General features: G+C 51.8%; 1 protein-coding gene across 1 annotated transcript; it reads right to left on the bottom strand.

The window, feature by feature from the left end:
- Positions 1-4,213: 4,213 nt before the first annotated feature.
- On the bottom strand, positions 4,214-5,819 carry ID3 (inhibitor of DNA binding 3). Its single transcript, XM_055331036.1, has 3 exons — positions 5,439-5,819; positions 5,237-5,319; positions 4,214-4,711 (listed from the first exon to the last, which is right to left on the bottom strand). The coding sequence occupies exons 1-2, from the start codon at positions 5,736-5,738 to the stop codon at positions 5,260-5,262; spliced, it is 360 nt and encodes a 119-aa protein (XP_055187011.1). The 5' UTR covers positions 5,739-5,819; the 3' UTR covers positions 4,214-4,711; positions 5,237-5,259.
- Between the last annotated feature and the right edge of the window lie 6,785 nt (positions 5,820-12,604).

Below are 12,604 nucleotides of genomic sequence, written 5' to 3' on the forward strand. Positions count from 1 at the left end.
GATTTACGAACAAACGGCAAAAGGTACAGAGAAGCACATCAACTTAGCTATCAAACATGGGTGGCCTCAGGGTGGGGCTCGAAGGAAGCCCAAGACCTCCCAGCTGTGGTCCCCGAGTTACTGTCCACCTGGGCTCCCTGTGACCGTGGTCTGGCCCAATCAGAGTTCTGCCTTCCACATCTGGCACAAAGTGGGAATAGGGTGGTGGTGTTGAGGAAGAGAGGGAGTGTCCCGGGATGGAAGGTCAGTCCAACAGCTTGGGTGGTGAAGAGGGGAGGCCACAGCCCCCCAGCCATGCAGTCATAGGAGTCTGAGTTCAGAGGGCTACAGCCAGCCCCCCCCCCCCTTTATCTGGTTTGTCAAAGATAAGGCCAAATCCTTGCCATGGAGAACCTACTAGCCCGATCTGGTCTGCCCACTGATCCGACCAAGGACTGACTCACTAACCTCCAGCACTGACGCTCCTCAGACTGACCCTGGCGCCATGTCTGTTACCCCAGGCCACAGGCTGCCTGACTGCTGCCCACTCCTATCCAGACTTGCCCCAAACCCTGCCACAGTCTGGCTGAACCCCAACTCTGGCCACACTCTGCCCCCTCACCCTCCTTTCAGACTGACCTCTGATTTGGGTCACAAGGAGACCCCTTGACCTTGCCACCGACTGACCCTTAACAGGAGGAGAAATAACCAGAGAACCATGAAATGCTAAATTGTGAGTGAAACAGGACGCGGGAGAGGAGAGCGGGGCGGGGTGGGGAGGGAGACTGGGGCGGAGGGAGAGGCTTCCCGGAGCACCCAGCGGGCCCGGGGCCACCCTCGGAAGGTCGGATGGGCCTTGTGCGGGGCACGTCGCAGGCGCTCGAGGAATGCGAGTTGCCTGAAAGAATGAAGGAAGGAAGGAACGGGGGTGCGATCCAGGGCGGCCGCCGGGCCAGGGCAAAGCCTGCCCAGGCAGGAAGCGGGGTGGGGGCGCGCTGAGGCTGCAGCGGCCCGAGCGCAGCTGGGGGCAGCGGGAGAGCAGTGGGGTCAGCGACTCCGCTGGGTGGGGGGGCCCCGGCCGGGAGGCTGGGAACTGGGAGGCCGCGCTGCTGGCAGAGCGGCGGGGGCGCCGCGAGGCTCCGGATGGGCTGGGAGCCCCGCCCGCAGGCTGCGGAGGGAGCCGGAGCCAGAGCGGAGCCAGAGCTCAGACATCCGGGCGCCAGCGAACACCTGCGAGCGGCCCCCAGGGCCCGCGGGGGGGCAGCGCGGGTCGCCGGGCGGGGGGCGGGGCCGGCGCGCCTCCGCCCCGCCGGGCTCCGGGCCACGTGGGGGCGCAGGCTCCGCCCCCGCCCGGGCTGCGAGCGGCGGCCGGAGGAGCTGCGGCGAGAGGCGCCGGCGGAGGGCGCGGGGCGGCCGCGGGGCGGGCAGGAGCGAGCGCCCGCAGGCCGGAGCGCGGAGCGCGGAGCCCGGGGCGTTGCAGGAGAGCGCTGGCCGGGAGCGGAGACGAGGCCGGGAACGCGCACAGTGGAGGGTTGTTGGGCGCATCCCCAGCTGGGGACGACGGTAACCGGCCTCGTCTCAAGGGCACCGTCTCCGGTGTCACGGGCATGGATTTGAATCCCTGCTTCGTTGCCTAGGAGCCGTGTGGCCACGGGCGAGTTCCTTCCTCCGTTCTGGGCCTGCTTGTCCTGTTTGTTTTATTTGCAAAGTAAAAAATCTCTTCCAAAGGTGCCTATTTCAGAGTCGATGCGATCACGAAGCAAGACGGTTAACAGTGAATCTTGTGTTTCGGGGAACCTGGTAGATGCTTCCTTTGCGTACGTTACCTCTAATCCGCGTCACAAACCTGCAACAGAAGTACCATCAATCACCCCAATCACAAATGAGGGAGAGGGACCCCGCGACGGCCCTGGGTCTTTCCATTCAGCAAGCACCCACTGGGGACTGCACAGGTACCAGGTGCAGGGAATGGCCGGGGAGGAGAGCTGTCCTGGAGTAGACACGAGAATAGGTTTTGAAGCTACGTGGAGTTGGGTTTACTCATTCCTGCTGTGCCATTTCTTTGTGGTGTGACCTGCATCGAGTTATTCAGCCTCTCTGAGTCAGTTTCTTATGTAAAATGGGAATAATGATACCAGCTTTGCTGAGTTGTGGTGAGGATTAGAAAAAAATTAAGATAAAACAGAGCCTGACACCTGGCAGGCACCCGGTAGGTGATTATGACAGACGACACTATCCTCATTCTGAGAGTTTTCCGACCCGCGGCCAAATTGCTTTCACTCTCTAATGACTAATGAATTGGCATCCTGGTTTCAGCTTTTGTCCCAGCCACCTGAAGAGCTCAGTCTCAGCAGACCTGACAGGCAATTTCCTTGGAATTAGCTTAATAATACCTTGTAGGTGTGTGATGCATTTCAAAGACCTTTCCCACCATTATCTTCTGTCCAGGGAGAAGGCTGTAAGAGAACTGCCAGCTGTCGGGCAAAGGAAGGAGAGGCTTGGAGAGGTAAAGTGGCTTGCTCAAGGTCACATGGCAGATGAGCCATTTGGCTCTTTTCTAGCCGTCCCCAGTCCCACAGCTTCTGAGTGAGCAGGAAGCAGCATGCTGTGGCAGAAAGGGTGGATGGAGAGTTCAGTGCCTGGCTCTCCTGCAATTAATGGTCTCACGTAGGGCCAGGTGCCTCAGAGTAGATGGCTCAGGATCAGCAATCTTACATAGATGTGGAAACCAAGGGTCAAGGGAGGCAGTCTCTAGCTTGCATTGTACAGCTAGGATGTGATAAAGCAAGAATTTGCACCCTTGCGTAGCTGCCACCAGAGCCAGCACAGCACACCTAACAAAACAAACCAAGGTAGACCCAGGTTGGGAGGCAGGAGTTATTCACATGGGGGCTGGGGACTTCCTAGGGGATTAGAGTTCTGCTAACACTCTGCAAAGGTATGTGTGTATATTTTCTGGAGTGCGCATACCTTCCACTAGAACATCAGAGGAAGCCAGGAAAACAGGTTAGGAACCGCTGGTCAGCTGATTGGCAAAGACAGATTGCCTCCCCACCACATGCCCCTGTTCACCGCTGAAAGCTCACCAGGGTTAAAGCATGAAGGGTGATGACATGACCTGTTTGTTATGAAATATTGAAGTAACTCATGCCAGGGGCCAACACAGATGAGCTCATATCATAAACAGGAATCTGGTGAGGCCAGGAGCCTGGTGGAGCCCACCTGGGGAGCTGCCTGGTGGGGGGCAAGGAGGGATGGTGTGGTTTGGGGGTCTTGCCCTCTGCCCCACTCTTGGAGCTGGCACTGGTGGGATGACCAATCTTAGGCTCTCCACTACATTTGTAGTCCCTGTCATTGGGTTAAAATCCCATCTTTCTCTCAAGGGGTTGTAAGAAGCTGGCCCAGACCCATTATCCACTGAGCCTCAGTTTCTCCATTTCTGAAATAAAGAGGTTCACAGAGTAGACTCCCAATGGAGGTGCTATAGGAAGGAAATATCAGGAGGAATGAGGGCTGTGGGGCTGCTGCTTCAAATTCCCACTCTAGGCTCAGTCTTCCAATTACCTGGTGGTAGAAGAGGGATTGGTACACTAGTACTCCCCAAACAGCATCCAAATCATTCTGATCAGAGTGGCTGGGGATTTGAGGGATGAGAAAAATCCATCTCCTGTTTTTTTCTTTTTCCAAATTTGGAAGCCCAAGAGGAAGCCAAACCAGAGAGCATGAGGAGGGAAATGAAACTAGGCCCTGATCTGCTTATTCATCTCTGAAATGGGTCTATCAACCACCACCCCTGTCTGGGCACCAGGTGAGACGCCACTCTTCCACATCCCCTGCTAGAAAGACATGAATAATTAACGACATTGAAGAGGACAGCCATCGGGTAATGTAGTAAAAACGGCTAAGGGACCTAAGAAACTGGCACTCAGGAGACCCAATTTCTATCCCGAGCCCCCAAATTGCCGGGTGAGATTGTGCCAGTCACTTCCCCTCATCCACAAAATGAGGGGACAGGGCCAGGATCTTCTCTGCACCCACCCTTAATGGATATGAGGCTCCCAAGCAGGAGCTCTTTCCACTGCCCCCCCCCCACCGTCTTAGTTGACATTTCTCCATCTCCCTTAAATAAGCAAGTTTGCTTTTCCCAAGGTCCAAGAAGGACATCTATATTTCCCCTACATTCAGCCTTATGAGAGCACTAGCACTTAAGGAAACAAATTACATACTCATATACTCAAAGTGTTTAAAAACCGTTTATTATGCAAAATGTTAACTTTTATAAAAAGTTTAATAATATACATTGCATGGTTACAGAAAGTCACCTTCCTGCAAAAAAGGTACAAAAGCTATATACTCTATTATAGAGTTCATAATCAGGGCAACAGAGCCTTTCTCCAAGGAGACCAGAAGACCAGCTCTACTGCTGCCTTGGCAGACTTTGGAGAGCAGCCACTCCCCCCCCCCAACTCCACACTGTGAAAGACAGTCTTTAAAACTTGGGGGTGGGGTGGGGGCTGGGGAGATGTTGCCCAGCTGGTGCCCAGAGCTAGCTCTGGCTCTTTAGGCCACCCAAGTTCACAGTCCTCCGCTCCCGGGCGCCAGGTCCAGCCTCGAGGCGGGGGTGTGGGGAAGTCAAGTGGGCAGGGCGAGGCTGGGGCCCATCCATGCCCTCGGGCTTCCGGCCGTAGAGGGTCCCGGGGTCCCAGGCGGAACGGGCGCCAGCACCTGCGTTCTGGGCGGGGGAGGAAAGAAGACCAGGGAGCCATCAGTTTCCGCCGAGCGCGCCGAGGCGGGGGCCGTCCGCAGACTGCCCGGCGCCAGGGAGGAAACTTGGTCTCTACCTCCAGCTGATAACTCCGAGCCCTAAGCTGCCCCCACCCAGTTGGCGCCAAAGGACCACAGGCGGAGCTTGCAACCACCCCGCCCTCTTGGAATTGACACTAGTTGGGAGAAGCCTACACTCCCAACTACCGACAGAACGGCTCTTTTATTTACCTGCGCCTACTTTTCCCCATGTCTTTGGCCACTGGGGGAGGGCAGGGGCAAAGCGCGCGGAAGGTGGAAACGCACATTGGATGGGAATTGGTTCTGTCATTCATTTGATGGAACCGAGGGTGAAGTCACTCTCGCCCCTCCCTCGCCCCGTTTTCCCCAAACCGAGATGGCAATAATCGCTTAAAAGGCCAACCAGTCCCAAGATCTTTCGCTTTAAGCACCGCCCCACCCCCACCCCCTGGGCGACGGCGGGGAGACTCACCTGGAGGCGCCAGGGCTGCCAGGTCAGTGGCAGAAGCTCCTCTTGTCGTTGGAGATCACGAGTTCCGGAGCGAGCTCGGCTGTCTGAGACGAGGGGAAAGAGGGTAAAGTGATGCCCGGCGTTTGGGAGCTTCAGGAGTCCAAGCAGCATCCCGGCTCTGGAGCTCGAGCCCGCCCCACCTCCCGCGCACGCCCCCACGCACCTGGATGGGAAGATGCGGGCCGTCGGGGGGTCCAGGGGCGGGCTCGGCCAGGACCACCTGCAGGTCGAGGATGTAGTCGATGACGCGCTGCAGGATTTCCACCTGGCTAAGCTGAGTGCCTCGCGGGACTCCGGGTACGAGTTCCCGCAAGCGCGAGTAGCAGTGGTTCATGTCGTCCAACAGGCTCAGCGGCTCCTCGGCCGCCGGGCCCTTGCCGCGCCCGCGCGCGATGGCCAGGCTGCGTTCGGACAGGCAGCACACCGCCTCGTAGCAGCCGCGCACCGGGCTCAGCGCCTTCATATTGCAGAATGAGGCCGGAGGTGCCGAGAGGAGCAGGAAAGCCAAGGAGCCCCAACAGCAGCTGGCAACGCGCGCACGCCGGCCGCGGCCCTATTTATAGAGCCCGGTCGGGGCCACGCCCCTTTATGCAAAACGCGCGCCTCGGCCCCGCCCCCGCCAGCCCTGGGCGTTCACAACCCGGTTAAATTGCAAACAGGCTTCCTCCGGCTGGTCTGACGCCGAATACCGCGGAGCCGCGGATTCAAAGAATGAGGAAGCGCTGATACTGGGGAGAGGCAGGCCTCTTTGCCAGCGAGGATTTTAAAAAATCACTTAAAACCATTAACTTTAAGAATTTGCCTTTTCCTGGCAGCGCACCAGATCTTTGAGCTCCCCTGCCCCCTGCCAGTCCACCCACAGCCCAACACTAGTTCGAACCCACAGCTCCTCTGAGGTCATAAATCCCTGAACAGCAAAGAAGCTTTTTTTTTTTTTTTTTTTTTTTTGAAGCAAAGGATTTTTCAAGGGAAACTTGTAAGGAATTAGTGCCGCCTTGTTCCCCAATTTGCTGTTCGTCTGACCTCCAGACTCACTGGCGTCAGGAATTATCTTGTGACCAGAGGGGAAAAAAAATTAATTGCGGTGAAGCTGAGTTTACAATGAAGAAAACAGATTTGGGCTAGGGCTGAGATTGCAGAAGGAGGAGGGGAAGGGGGTTTGAGCAAAGAACACTATTTGAGCAACAGGGGAAAAGGAAAAAAAGAAGAAAGCAGGCCGAATCCGTGATTTTTGCATGGGGAGAGAAAGGAGCTCCCACCCTCTGGCCCCATGCGCTCCATAAGGAGCCAAATATTTGCCAGTTGTGTTTTGGAAGTGAATTTGATTAAAATCTTGGACCGAGTTTTAAATATGGGGCGACAGACAAGATGATTTCTGTATCAATCTTTCAAGGGGTTCCCCGTGGGGGGGGGGTCAATCTCTTAACTCTTGCTTTGCCATCCCCCCACCCCCCACACTTTCTGCACACCTCTATGCAGAAAACAATAGTTTGGTAATTTCATCACTCTATTGTCTGTCCCTTTCTGCTATGGAAGGGTAGAGCCACCTGGACTTGATTATTCTTAGCCTTGCTGAAATAGCTCCAGCTCTGAGAGCCCAGGAAAGGGATCAGAGAACAGGGAAGCTAAGCCCTGTATTGCAACAGGACATTGCACTCAGTATTCTTGTCTTCTTGTCACTTCCCAGAACTTTTGGGAATTTGCAGCCTCAAAATGCTGGTTTTCATCTTGGAACTGACCAGGTGGGATTCCCCCAATGGTTGCTTCCTAAATCAATCAGTTGGTAAATATTTATGGAGTCATCTTAACACAGAACAGTGGCTCCTGCTCTCAAGAATCTCACAATTTGGGGAGACAAGATTAACACAGGAAACAATTAAGATTTCTATAGTATGTGGCACTAATTAACAGGACAATGGGAGCTCAGAGCTAGGAGAATCTCAAAATAATAATTGTAGAGAGGACACTGGACTGGAAATCCACACAGCCATGCAATCTTGAACAAGCCCATTTACCCTGGCCTTTGTTGCCTTGTGACTAATATGGGGAGATGGTGCTAAGTGATTATTTTAAATCCTTTCCAATACTAGAAATCTAAGGCTTTATGAAATTTGGACAGGCAGGTGTGGGGTAGTAAAGGGCCCAGAGAGGGGCTATAAAAACATGTCCAGTGTCACACCACAGCTAATGGTAGAGGCAGCCCTGAAGTCCCGTTGTTTGCCATCATACCACACAAGGTTCTGTGTCCCAAGAAAAGGGTCTTCTAAAGATTTCTCCCTAGAATGTTAATGTTTCCAAGTTTCTTATACTCTTTAGCATAAGGAGGAAGAAAATAACCTGTAAGTGCACAAGTCAGTCTATAAATGCTACAGACGTCAGAAGGAGAGAATGCCAGCTATTTGGTCATGGGAAAGGAAAATGGTGGCTCCGCAGACTCCTGAGTGACCAAATAGAAAACCCTTTCCTTTTCTATCACGCAGACTTCCGTGGTTTGTGCAAAATGGACAAGCCTGGGTTGGGGGGAGGGTGTTCTGGAAAAATCATGGCCTTTGGAGCCAGGCAGATTTATGTTCAAATCCCGGTTCTTCTCTTTTACTAGTGATGTTGAACTAAGTCAACTCTCCATGCCTCAAGTCCCCAGTTTATAAAAATGAAGGCTAATTAACTCTAGCTCATTTATTCAACAAATAATTATTGCATGCCTCTGCTCTGCAAGGCACTTGACATATGCTCTTTCCACCAGATCTGGTAGTCTCCTTAGTGCCTAGGGACACAGCATGGGGCCAGGTGTGTGTTAGGTGTTCAGTCCACAGGTCCCTACAGGTTCTCTTCTTGCCTTTTCCCCTCCTCTGTTGCTACCACTGATGCCTCAGGCTCGCGTACCTGTTTGCAAAGCATCTTCACATTTACTATTTCCCAAGATGCTTTCAGGCTGAAATGCCCATGGGCTGTGTGACACAAGGCAGTAGAAGGATGCAGTGGGATTAGCAAGCAGATTCTCTCTTGGCCATGCCAATAACTTGCAATGTGGCCTTGGAAGAGTTTCCTTCCTTCCTGGGCAGAATTTTCTGCAAAACTGGGGGACCGGGCGGGGAGGGAGAGGCAGAGGGGTGCAAAAGACCTCTAGGGGTCCTCTCCAACCTAAGAGTTATTCTGAAAGAAGCAGGGGACGGTTGGGGACACTGAATAAAGTTTGAACCCTAGAGACTTCTTTTTCCAACAGCAGACTGGAGGGGCTAGCTCAGGCCTTCTGCAACTAGTTTAGCGGTGGCGGGGCCTCAGCCTCTTATTCCAAATGCCTCTGAACTTTCTGTTCCCAGTTCTGCTCCTTTTACCAGCTTTTTCCCCCCTCTTGCATTTTTTATTTTTATGAAAGGATGTCATTAAGGCTTTTGTCTGCGCTGTTTTTGTTTCAGAACTTTTCTCACAATCCTATTTTTTGTTGAGGAATCCGCTCCTTTGCCCAGCTGTGGGTCCCGGTCCCACAGCTGTGTTGATCTAAGACTCAGCCCCAGACAGCCTGGCGCCAGGGTGGGACGTCATGCGTTCACACAGGGATGCGTGTCCCAGGCAACCTTTCCTCGGGCAGTCACCGGTCGGCGACTGCCGCCCCCACCAATGGGCGCCCGACACCCGAGAAAGGGGCGGGGTCTGCGCCTCCCGGACCCGAGAGCGGCTGGTGAATTGCAGATGCTGGGAACTTGATAACGTTCCTTGAATTGGGGCCCTTCGAAGTCTTTTTTCCCTCCCTCTTTTGGTTCTTTCTTTTCTTCCTTTTGTTTTTTTTTTTCTCTTTCCTTCCACCTTCTTCCTTGATCTCTATATGTATGTAGTTTTTCTTTGCCATCTCCTTCTTCCTTTTTAAACTATCTCCTCCCAGTGTCAGGAATCATTTTGTAAGCATTTCCAGGAACTGAATCTTCCTTTGCCAAAATTGAAAGAAAAAAAAAAAAAAGAAGAAGAAGACGAAGAGAAAAAAAAAATTCAGTGTTGTGTTCTCTGATTTTTTGAAGTGTTGGCAGAACCATTAAGTGATACTGTTTTGTCTTTAACATTTTTAAAAAGTGGTGGGGGGTCTCTGAGCTGTCGCTTTCAAAGCCAAAGTAATGATGATGAGAACTGCAGATGTCTTTTTGCCTAAACTGAGTTTCTATCTATTTATCTACCTATCTATTTTTTCCCCACTTATGTTGTAAAGTTGGAATCAAGGAAACCTCAGAAACTTGCCCAAGGTTACTTGGGATGTCAGCTGTGGGGGTGGGGGCAGGACCCTGACCTCCCCCTAACTTGGCTCCCTGTCCACGCTGTTCCCTAGCCCTCATTAGCATTACGGTGGCCTGCTGTGGTCTCAGAAGATCCCCAGATGCTGCATTTCCTAATAGGTAACTGTTTGCTCTCAAAGTGCCTGTAACTGTGTGCTGAGGACTTTCTAGCCATTCACATAAAAACGGACTTTAAAAAAGAAAGAAAGAAAGAAAAAAAAAAAGAACGGCTCCTTCTCCCCTCAGTGAGGCTAGACCTCAAAGTGCTGCTTGAGACTCATGTGACACAAGGAAACCCCAGGGAATTCAGAGTCAAGACCAGCCTCCAAATTCCTGTATGGACTACTTCCCCTCACTCTGCCTCAGTTGTGTCTTCTGTAGAATGGGGAGGAAAATGATATCCACTTACCTCAGCTGGGAGGACTGAAGGGGAGGAGGATTGGAAAGTGCTGTGGGAACCAATTAGTTATTTTTCTGTGCTACGGTGTGATGCACCCCTGGTGAGTGGAATAGGTGATGCCAGGTGAGTTTAATGGTTCCTGCTGAGACTGTTCTCAGGAATGTGGTTAATACCCTGAAGGGGACTGTAGGAAGCATGGAGATGCAAGGCTTGAGTCCTTATGGGGGTGGGTATTTCAGCAGTCTCCAAGATAGGCTACTCTATAGTTAAGAAGTACTTGGTGCTATCATCATCATCATCATCATCATAACTGAATCATCATTGAATCATAACAGTTCATCTTCTCATACATTATCCCATTATGGATTTTGCAGACAAGGAAACTGAGGCTTAGAAAGGTTAATATGCTTGTCCAAGATCACATAGCCAGTAAACGGCAGATCCAAGATTTGTACCCATGTCTGCCTGTCTCAAAGCTTGTGTCCTTCTTCCGTGCCTATGCTTTTCCATCTGTGCCTTCAAGGGACTTCTTGGGAAGGTAGCTCAGTCCTGAAAGTGTTTTATTCTACCGGATAGAGAAAAGCTTGTGTGTGTGTGTGCGCGCGCACATTTGATAGGAAGACAGACACTGGTATTGGGGACATTACGGGAAAAACCTTTGTTTTCTAAGCAGAGAGATTCAAAGAGCATTGGAAATTTCAAGTTTTTCCCCCCAAAAGCCCTCTCCTGTCCATGCTTTAAAGGACATTTATTCCTGAAGTGCAGAATGACTACTTCTGTTCTTAAGGGTCAGTTTGGAATTGAGTTTCCTCCCTCTCTCCTTCTTCTAACCCAAATCCAGCCTAGTTTGGTCCAGCCAGACCACCCTGAAATTCACTAGCCTCTTGCTCCAACAGGTAGGCAGTGGCCATGAGATGTCCAGGAGCTCACCTGGCATCTGGGGTGAGGGGTAGACACCCACAGAGAAGCAGGTAGGGAGTTTATCTTCTGAGAACCTATCCTAAGTTGGGTGTTTTATAAACTCTATCTTACATAATCTGCTCTAGAGGCTTTTGGGATAAGTATTATTAGGACAAAGATCCTGAAGTTCAAAGAGATTTGTCACACAGCTGGCTGGAAATAAAACTCCACCAATCAAGATTTGAATCCAGGTCTATTGGCTCAAATCCTCCAAGGATGGAGACACATATTCAAACCACACACAGTGTGCAGACATGAAGGACTGGTTCTCTCACCCTAGCATTTCTTGGCCCATGAGTATGGCCAGCAACAACTTGTCAAGCAGGGACAATTTGGAACTTCTAGCATTTGGAGAGCATCAGCAGGTAATGTGGGAGTTTAACTGTAACTTAAAAAAAAAAAAAAACAACAAAAAGGAAATGAATACATTGCAGAGGTTTTCTATTTCCATGGCACTTTCATTCAGGATTTCTCTGAACACTCCCAACCACCATACAGGGCATATATCTCACCTGCTTTGCAGCCAGGTGGTATTTATCTCTGATTTCAGTATACCTCCTAGTGCCTGGCACTTAGTAAAGATGTGCTGGATTAAGTTCCACCTCAGTCATCACTTTTAGGAGACCACTTGGGGATGGAGGGATTTAAAAGTCAAATTCACGTTATACTGGATGACTCTGATTCTGTGACTCTCAGGCATAATGTCTTTGGTGCAGATGCCAACAATTGGATTTGGGCTCCTACTAACAGGGGTCAGAAAAGGCTTTAGAAAGATGAAGTCCAGGGATGCCTGAGTGGCTCCGCAGTTGAGTGTCTGCCTTTGGCTCAGGGTGTGATCCTGGAGTCCCACATGGGGCTCCCTGCATGGAGCTTGCTTCGCCCTCTGCCTATGTCTCGGCCTCTCTCTCTCTCTCTTCATGTGTCTCTCAGGAATAAATAAATAAAATCTTAAAAAAAAAAAAAAGATGAAGTCCAGAGGAAGAAAAAAAAAAAAAAGCGACCTCCCCCCCGCCCACCTCCGCCAGCTCGCCAAGGCCTTGCCCAGATATTGTCTTATGTTGGCCTAGGTCCCAGGTGCAGTTCAAAGGCTTCAAGGGTAGGTACTGAGGCCAAGAGAGGGGGAATCTGACCTGGGACACAGGTGTCCGTGCCAGAGAGGAAAGGGCTCCCTTACCCCCAACCGGCCCAGCCCTGCAGCGAGCTGGAAACACAGGGGTGTCTGAAAGCACAAGCAGAGGCTGCAACTCAGAGAGAGCCTCCCGCCAGCGAAAGGGGCTCCTGAGTGTAATCATTACAGTGGCCCAAGCATCAGCAGGTTAATAAAGGGCAACTTTTGCTGGGTGCCAACAGTGAGCCAGGCGTCTTACATGTATTTTCTCTCTCTCCATCCTCATATCAGTGGAAGCTCACGGGGATGAGGTGACTTGCCCAAGGTCACACAGCTGTTGGGAGGCAGAGCAGGGCTGCCTGAGTCCAAAGCTTGTGCGTGAACCAGGTTACCAACTAGAGGGAAGCAAATGCTGGAGAATGGGGGGCGGGGGGGTGTATTAAGGAGGAATTGAGGATGGAAGGAGAAGGAAATCCAACATTTGAAATCCATTTTGCTCAACAGACCCTCACGGCATCAGGCAGTGGATGCGTGGTGTATGTCTCTGAGTAAGTGGGTTCTTCTCTGAATGCCTGTGGTCCTCCCTGAGCGTGTGTCCT

Source organism: Nyctereutes procyonoides, unplaced genomic scaffold, assembly GCF_905146905.1.
Source record: "Nyctereutes procyonoides isolate TBG_1078 unplaced genomic scaffold, NYPRO_anot_genome, whole genome shotgun sequence".
Classification (NCBI taxonomy): Eukaryota; Metazoa; Chordata; class Mammalia; order Carnivora; family Canidae; genus Nyctereutes; species Nyctereutes procyonoides.

Bases quoted from the DNA above. Each gene is read 5' to 3' on its own strand.
- ID3 (XM_055331036.1), bottom strand. From the start codon at position 5,738: ATGAAGGCGCTGAGCCCGGTGCGCGGCTGCTACGAGGCGGTGTGCTGC. The intron at 5,320-5,438 runs GTGCGTGGGGGC...CCCTCGTCTCAG, and splicing joins GCCCGCATCTTCCCATCCAG to ACAGCCGAGCTCGCTCCGGA.